Genomic DNA, 9,237 nt, shown 5'->3' with positions numbered 1-9,237 from the left:
TAGCGTTTCAATATTTTTATTGATGAAATCTATTAAATTTATTTTAAGGGCAAATTTAAACCTAGTAAACCTTTTTCACGTCAGTAGAGTTCCTTTTTTTATTAATACATAATAAACAATCAATTACATCAACATAATAATAAACAGTAATAGCGTTTCAATATTTTTATGCTATAATTATTGCTTTTTTTATATAAGGGAATTGTTCAGGGCTTTAATAGATTTTAGACTCTGGTACGAATTATTTTTTTATTAACTTCCCGTAGAGTAAGTTATAGTAATCGTCCAAAAATCGAAATCAAAAATTTTTACATTTCTCGACGTTTTGAAGGTTTCTGAACATTTTGGCATACTTCAGAAAAAATGGATGTGTGTGTGTGTGTGTGTGTGTGTGTGTTTTGTATGTCCGTTTTTTTTCGTCCACGTTTTCGGGCGCACGGATCAACCGATTTGAATGGTTTAAAAAACATTCGATTCCTATTGATAGGGAGATGTGCTGATTAGTTTTTGGCAAAGGCAGGTCCAGCCGTTACGGAGATATGGAGCAAAGAGTGCAAATAATAGAAAGCGAGTTTTTGAGAGAACGGATCAACCGATTTGAATGGTTTGAAAAACATTCGATTCCTATTGATAGGGAGATGTGCTGATTAGTTTTTGGCAAAGGTAGGCCCAGAGGTTTCGGAGATACAGAGCTAAATTTAAAAAAATGGCAGTTTTTGAGAGAACTAAGCGTCCGATTTAAATGATTCAAAGAACTTTCTGCTTGTTTCAACAATATAATTGATTTTGGAAAAAAAAAATTTTGTTTCTAATTTTTTTTTCAAAAAATTTTTTTTGTAATTTTGGACTAAAAATTCAAAAAATCACCCAGGCTAAGCACAGTCTAAGCGCCACTCTGGTACAAATGTTTACGCAAGTGCGTTTAGACTGTTTATGTACTGGAGCACTTTTCCAATTTTGTGAAAATTATTGAAAAATGTGAAAATGCCGCCAAGCTAAGCACAGTATAAGTGAAAATGTCGCACAGAATTATTTGCAAATGCGTTTAGACTGTGACTATGCGGGAGCACTTTTTCAATTTTGTGTAAATTTCGGAGATCTAGTAAAAAAAAACTAAAAAAAAATAACATTTGGCGGTCAACAATAATCATTAGACATTAGACATATTCATATCAAATTATCATATATTTTATAAAGATTTTAACAATAAGTATAAGTTTTGTTAACATTCCTATGGGTTCCGTACCAGTGTTTATCCGTTAGACGACGACGCGGCGCTTACGCGCTTCGATATTTAGTCTCTATGCATTTAAAGCAGTACGACTGCTTTGAAAAAAAGTTCAGAATTTCCAAAATATTTCAAAATAATTTTTTCAACAAAAAGTAAGTTTCTGTCAAAAATTTATAGTTTCTCAAAAATCAATTTTATCAGAGTAAATTTTTTTCAAAAATGTTAATCTTTTTAAAAAAAATAATTTCTGGTACGGGAAGTTCCAGCAATTTGCCTTAAGGCACGATGCCATGCGCCCCACTAGTTTACATCTAAATCTGAATCAAACTAGTGGGGTGGGTGGCATCGTGCCTTAAGGCAAATTACTGGAACTTCCCGTACCGTAACAAAATGTTCGAGGAATACTGAATGTTTTCAAATAGATTATTATTAATATTGTAACATTGTCTTATATTTATAAGAATTATATAAACTGAATTGCAGAGCTGAAATTATTTGTTTAAAGTATATTAGAACTATAGTCAGAATTAAAAACAAAATCTGAATTAATTTCGATATACAAAAAATTAAAAAAAAAAAAAAATTGAAATATTTTTTTTTCAAAATCAATTATTTTGTTAAGACAAGCAGAAAGTTCTTTGAATCAATTGAATCGGACGCTTAGTTCACTCAAAAACTGTCATTTTTTGTACATTTAGCTCTGTATCTTCGAAATGGCGGGACTTGTCTTTGCCAAAAACCAATCACCTCTTCTCCCAATCATTACTAATTGAATGTTTTTTAAATCATTCAAATCGGATACTCCGTTCTCTCAAAAATTCGATTTTTATTTTCTGCACTCTTTGCTCCGTATCTTCGAAACGGCTGGACCCGTCTTTGCCAAAAACTAATCAGCTCTTTTCCCTATCAATAGGAATCGAATGTTTTTTGAACCATTCAAATCGGTTGATCCGTGCGCCCTAAAACGTGACTGGAAATTTGTATCCATACATACATACACACACACACACACACATCCATTTTTTCTGAGGTATGCCAAAACGTTCAGAAACCTTCAAAACGTCGAGAAATGTAAAAATTTTCAATTCCGATTTTCGGCCCATTACAATAACTTACCCTACGGGAAGTTAATAAAACATGTGACTATGCTTATCTTATTTATCTAGTTATTTATCATTTATCTAGGTGACTATGTTATATTCATCCATTTAAAAATTAATAAATCACTATTAATATGTTTCAGTAACCTACCGCAAGTGGCGCTATATCGTTCCAAAATTTATTTCCATCTCACAATATTTTTTTTGTGTTCTACGGCCTTGATTGCGTTGAGGAATCACCTCAACTGTGTTTCACCTCAAACGTGTTTTGGAGATCGTTGGAGTCAGTTGGAGTTGAAAGATTATTCAATAACAGATAATTATTGTGAATTTGTAACTGAATGAATTAAATTTGTAAAAAAGAAAAGTATTCAAAAGAAAACGGAATTTTGGGCCATACAATACAACAATGTGAGTGAAAAACCGTTACTGAAACTTTCGTTGAATTAATTGCTTGAAATCATAATAATATACTATTTTTAGGTCGAAAAATTTAGACTTGCGTTCTAAATATAAGCAGAACACTTTAGCGGGTACTGAAGCGTCTGCTAGGCGTAAACAAAATGCAAGTCTACTCCGAGATAGGAGGTCAGTAGCGTTTGCTACTAACAGGAATATAGACCAAGACTCACCAAGCCTAAGTGGTGCAACGCAAAATAATAAAACAAAAAAATTACCATGGGCTGAGAGGTACTTGATTTGGAAAAAGGAAAAGGACGAACAAAGAAAACGTGAAAAAGAGGAAAAAATGAAAGCAAAACCGCCTTTCAAGCCAGTCGGTATTGCTTCGAGGAATGATAATCAATTCAATTCTAAAATGAATAAAATGAGTAATACAAATCCACATAAGAAAAAACCCACTGAAAATGTTCCCAGCGTGAATAAAGCAAACCAGCAAGCGAACATTAATACAGCCCCGAATAAAGCTGGGCCAATAAAAAACATGTCTAACAGGAAAACACAACAATCATCAAACGTGGGTGTTACAGAAAATATGAGGCCGAAAAAAGTAACTCGGGATCAAAGCTACGAGCTTTGGAAAAAGCAGAAAGAGGAACAAAAAAAAACAGCAAGAACAAAAAATGAAGTCAAAACCTCCATTTAAACCCGTGGGCATTGCATCAAGAACTCCATTAATTACTATTAATAAAAGTAAACCTGCTGCATTCAATTCTAAAATGAATAAAACAAATAGTACACCTCGAACTAAGAGCAACACCACTACAAAAGGCAAGCCTAATAAAAATGTTTCCAGTCTGAATAAAACAAATAAAACAAACCTTAATAATGCTGGGCCAAGCAATGAAAGTTAAGTCAGAATATCACTTATAAAGCAAGGTATGAAAATAAATAAATTGACCTTTATAGTTTTCATATAAAACAACTGATTTATTCACCATATTTTGGATTTATTATTTTGTAGGCCATGTGAATTTGTTCAACATTTTTGTTAAATTTTGAAACTTTAATAATTAGTTTTTTAAATATTTATGTCGAACTAGTATAAATGTCATTTATATATAAATTTTGTTATTGTTCATAATTCAGTTCATATATTCATTCAGTTTATATATAAATTTTATACTTAATTTTTGTTTCACAAATCTTAGTAAAATAAAAAATTTCTGATTATAATTCTTTCGAATAGTTTTTTTTCTAAGTCCTTTCAGATATGTTATTTTTTTCTAAGTCCAAATTTTCTGAAACCTTTTCGATTAAGTCATACAAGTTATTTTTGCATGCTATATCATCCCAAAGCCAACATTCGAACGAATGAGGCTCACATTGAAGATTTCATAACGAGAAAATTTCAATGGGGCAAACCCGAGTCGAAATTTAAAATCTTTTAAGTACTCAAAACAGTTCCGAAACCTGAGAATTAACCACTTTTCGCCATATAAATTTAAGATCTTTTAGGTATATTAGACCCCACATACTGCAGTTTTAGGAACGTAATTTACCTAAAAGAGCCTGCATTTTCAAGGTACTACAGCTACTTAAAAGAGCATAAATGTCAAAACTGTCAGGGTGTAAGTTTGAGGTTAGGTTATTACGATTTTAAAATTTTCCTGAAATTTTATAAAAATGTAGGTAGGTCATAGGCCTTATAATACATATGGATTGCAATTATATATGTATTTATAAGGTCTTTGAAGTAGGTATACCTATATAAATAAGTAATTTAAACACATTTTATATTTATTTTTTATTTGCCCGTTTATTGGCACAACATTTATTTACATAATGTATAAATGACTTTTTGTCTAGCATAAATTTTAATCGACGGCACCAATCTGGAAAAAATAATACTTGCATTAATACTATTCACATTTACAAATATCAATTTATTTCATTAAAAACAGTTTAGATTCATGTGCATAAATTATATTTCAGTTATGTAGCTGTTAATGTTTTTCAAATCCTCAGTAGATACTTAATAATATCAATTATATCAATATAAGCATGTTTAAAAATTTACCAATTAACCCTCCAAATAAATTTTGGTCGATTCCCAGTGGCTGAGAAGTTTTTCAACTGCTCCCCGTAAACGAGAAGCAGCACCTCCCTTACTACATTCATCCAGCCATTTTCTGTTCCGTTTGCTTTCGACATTTGCTCAATATATATTATTTTATTTTTGGGAAGAAAGAATCCACACCCTGGAGATATTTCTTCTTACAGAATTAAACATATTTAGTCCTAGCATTGAAAATATCTTATAAAAGCAAGCATTTTATTCATTAATTTACCATGTTTTCTCCAGGAGTGTAGAAGCATGCTGGAATCTATAAGTAGAAAAAAGATTGTTGATTGGAACATAAATTATATCCTTAATTACATTATCTTTATTTACAGTGTGAACTAAAAGTCAATTTGCTTTTGAATGGGTCACAAATGGAGTTTGTGTACCTTTTAAATAAAGAAAAAAGTAAAAAGACTTACGGTGCACTCTGCATAAATATTACATGGTTTATGAAGAGAAGTTTATAACTACCTTGAAATTATAATTGTTTTCTATCATTGCATTTGATTGCACATTCTCGATCTTCTTCACCTCATTCTGTGTTTTATATGCAGCCTCCAATGCAGTTACCCACACACGTGCACTCTCTATTATTTCCGGGGTAACTAATTCAATAGAAATATGTAGTTATTCGATATAAAAAACATTATTTTTAAAATATTATACTGTACCTTTAAAAGAAATTGTCAGCGGGACTGCGTTAACATTGTCCTCTGAGCACTGTAGTTTTGCTGATTTAGCAGAACTACAACTCTCTTCAGAATCACTGTCATTCACACTAATTATTTCCTGAATCTCATGTGTAGACTCAGGAGCTCCATTAATAATAAGCATGTTGCCTTGGTCGTCAACATAATCGATGGGTGTATCATCAAGTATCACATACTCCTGGTCAACATTAGTGAGGCTAAGTGCATTACCACCATCAAAAATAGTTGGCTTAACCCTTAGCCTGGCATCCATAACTTTTCGATTCGATAGAGCAACTATCTGCTCTACCTTTCGATTTTTTTGTAAAAATGCATTTTTCTGAACAATATTTTCCATAAATATTTTGTTAGCAGGAACATTTATGTCGCCATCCACACTAACAATCATATTGTTCAAGAATTGCATATCATCTAAAATTCAATATTTTCAGTTAAAAATAAATTTAATACATTTTATAAAATAATTATTGAGATATACATACCGCTAATAGCCAAAACCTTTGCTTCGCCTCTGCCTGCCTTATCATTGTTGCTTTTCTTCCACTTTAATTTTGTGATTGCATTCACATACCTATCTGTAGGGCAAATACTCCTCAAAGGAAATATATCGGTACAACGTGGATTTGATTCCATCCACAACACTAACGCAAACATTTTTGTTCTAGGCATTTTTAATAATTAAATAAATTTATTAATTAAATTTAAATAACACAATTTAAAGCAAAAACGAAACCCAACAAGTAAACCGCGCAAATGATCAAATCACTCTACCGACGCCAACGCCATTTCGCTATTCTCGGGATTTTACTATGTTTCAAAAACCAGATGTTGATAACAAGTTGACCGCCGACCGTAGTTTCGCTACTTTTATGCATTATGTGTTCCTTCGTCTTTATTTATGTTATTATTATGTTATATTATTATGTATTTATGTTAAAATTAATGTAAATAATAGTATTATTTATTTATGTCTTTCTGCCTTTCTGCATTATGTGTTTTTTCGTCTTTATTTATATTATTATTTATGTTATATTATCATTTATTTAGATTAAAATTAATGTAAATTATATTTTTATTTATTTATGTTATATTTTTTATGATCACATAATTTTCAGTTTGCTATAATTATAACATAAAAAAAATGAACATAGGCATTCAGAGTGGTCGGCAGACAACTTGTTAAGCTTTTATGGCGCGAAATGTACGTGCACATTGAATTTCGTTGCATATACAGTTTTTTGTGTTTGCAATTTTGGTGTTTTCATTTTTTTAGTTGTTTTATATATTAATTGTCATTTATATAAGTATTAAAATGATACCAAGGAAATCTATAGATCAAGTTAGCCCTCGACAAATGCGAAAACGGCTAATGCAAGCTTTTAATGGATGTAATAATAGAGAATCTATAAACTTAGTTGAAAATATTTCAACTCTCACACGGTAAGCATGTAGATTTCATTTCATTTTATAAATCAATTATTTTTTGTATTTTTGTTACACATATCAATTTGTCTAATTATACGTTTTACAGTGATGATGGTGTACGATATGATACTATTCTTGAAAATGATGTTTATGATTATTCTCAACAAAATGATCAAGAAGATGAACTTGAACATAAATGTGTGTTTGAAGTGGAAGATGAATCTGAATTAGATCAACCCGAAGAGAGAGAAGTCAATTTTGATGAACAGGTTTACGAAAATGCTCCAATAACAGTATCAAATAGCATGTTTCTCATATTAATGATTTTTTTACGTCATAACGTTTCACTAGAGTGCATAGCTGATATAATTGCTGTTATTAATTTGCATTGTATGAAAAGTAGACTGGTTAAAAACAGTCTGTACAAATTTAGAAAATATTTTTCTTTAGATCATTCTGAATTTATTAAACATTACTATTGCCATTTCTGTGGTCGAGTGCAACTGGAGTCTGACAGCATTTGTCCATCATGTCCCCAAAAAAAAAAATCCATATTTTATTCAATTACCATTTCTTGAACACTTGAGAGAAATGTACAAGAGAGATGGATTTTATTCGAAGCTACAAGATTGCCATAATAAGCGGATAAATAATAACCCAGATTGTATATCTGATGTCTATGATGGTGTTTTATACCGTAAATATGTACAAAAGGGCTTTCTTTGTAACCCTGACAATATTTCATTCACTTGGTATACAGACGGCATACCAGTATTTAAATCCTCAAAAATCAGTGCATGGCCTATTTATTTAACACTTAATGAGTTACCTATTAAAGAACGCAAAAAAGGGAAAATACATTATTATTAGGTCTTTGGTATGGAGACAAAAAGCCTAATATGAATTATTTTTTTCATGTGTTTTATGATGATCTAAAGAAACTTGTCAATGGTATTGAGGTTTACATACCATGTCGGAGAATTAATATTACAGTCAAGGGTATTCTTTTGTTGGGCACTTGTGATTTGCCTGCTAGAAGTGATTGTTTAAATTTTGTCCAGTATAACGGGTACTACGGTTGCTCATATTGTTTTTGCCCAGGCATGAATTTTACATTAGAAACAGGTGGTAATGTTCACGTATACCCATATACTAATAATATTGAGAAAAGAACATTACAAAATTGCAGATCATTTGCTGACAATGCTTCAAGAGATGCACCAATAATGGGAATCAAAGGTCCCACAGCACTTTCACTGATTATGCCTGATTATGTCATGGGGATGGCCATTGATAGGATGCATTGTGTAGAAGGTGGTGTTGTAAAAAAATTGTTATCTTTATTTTTCAATACTGAATTTAAAAATAAGCCTTTTTCTTTATATGCCGTGATAAATGTAATTGATGCTAGATTAAAATCGATAAAACCACCCAAATTTGTGCATCGGATGCCTCGAAGTGTTACAGAGTTACTACATTGGAAAGCATCAGAATTAAAATTGTGGTTCTTTCATTACTCGTTACCTGTTTTGTATGGAATTCTTGCACCACAATATTTTGAACATTATGTGTTGCTGGTGGCTGGAATTTCCATTTTGAATTCCAATACTATATCTTTGTATAAACTTGATGTTGCTAGAGATTTTTTACACAAATATGTTAAATGTTTTGAATACTTGTATAGTGAAATGTACTGCTCCATAAATGTACAATGTACATTATTACATTTACCAGACTGTGTACAGAATCTTGGACCATTGTGGGTATATTCTTGTTTCGAATATGAGGATATAAATGGCCAATTATTAAAATTAATTCATGGAACACGGCATATTGATTCTCAAGTAAGCAAATCTCAAGAATTTTATATAAAGAAGGAGAAAATAATTGAATGTATGAAAAATAAGGAAGTTAAAGAGTTTTGCTTAACAAGAAAAAAACAGGTGAAGATAATTGAAAAAATATTTGAACATACTTATAGTGTTGGAGTATATAAAGTATTTAAAGAGTTTCCAAGCAAAGTAGAGGTTGCACTTCGAACCTCCAACATTACAGTTGAAAACATTTCTTTAAAATACTATCTTCGAGTTTTGAAGAATGATCAATTATTTATTGCTGAAATGTACAGGAATAACATGCAAACTTATTCCAGTGCTATTTCTTACAATTTAAATAACAAATACAATATTGGATTCTTGCATTGTTTTTTAAAAATTAATAATGAACATTTTGCTATTGTGGAAGAAT

The 9,237-nt window shown here is 30.9% G+C and overlaps 1 protein-coding gene across 1 annotated transcript; it reads left to right on the top strand.

Annotated features, from left to right (window-relative positions):
* The first annotated feature begins 6,877 nt into the window (after positions 1-6,877).
* LOC113380732 lies at positions 6,878-8,784 on the top strand. Its single transcript, XM_026619864.1, has 4 exons — positions 6,878-7,005; positions 7,097-7,512; positions 8,092-8,312; positions 8,725-8,784. The coding sequence occupies exons 1-4, from the start codon at positions 6,878-6,880 to the stop codon at positions 8,782-8,784; spliced, it is 825 nt and encodes a 274-aa protein (XP_026475649.1).
* The last annotated feature ends 453 nt before the right edge of the window (positions 8,785-9,237 follow it).

Source organism: Ctenocephalides felis, unplaced genomic scaffold (assembly GCF_003426905.1).
Source record: "Ctenocephalides felis isolate EL2017-DRISC unplaced genomic scaffold, ASM342690v1 CF-g0.4_SCAFFOLD_02362, whole genome shotgun sequence".
In the NCBI taxonomy this organism is placed as follows: domain Eukaryota; kingdom Metazoa; phylum Arthropoda; class Insecta; order Siphonaptera; family Pulicidae; genus Ctenocephalides; species Ctenocephalides felis.
The sequence above is the reverse complement of the archived record's forward strand: the minus strand, read 5'-3'. Positions and strand labels throughout refer to the sequence as shown.

Excerpts from the sequence above, each read along its gene's own strand:
- LOC113380732 (XM_026619864.1), top strand. The coding sequence starts at position 6,878 with ATGATACCAAGGAAATCTATAGATCAAGTTAGCCCTCGACAAATGCGA. Across the intron at positions 7,006-7,096 it reads AATATTTCAACTCTCACACG|TGATGATGGTGTACGATATG; the intron begins GTAAGCATGTAG and ends TACGTTTTACAG. Across the intron at positions 8,313-8,724 it reads ATTGTGTAGAAGGTGGTGTT|ACTGTGTACAGAATCTTGGA; the intron begins GTAAAAAAATTG and ends TACATTTACCAG.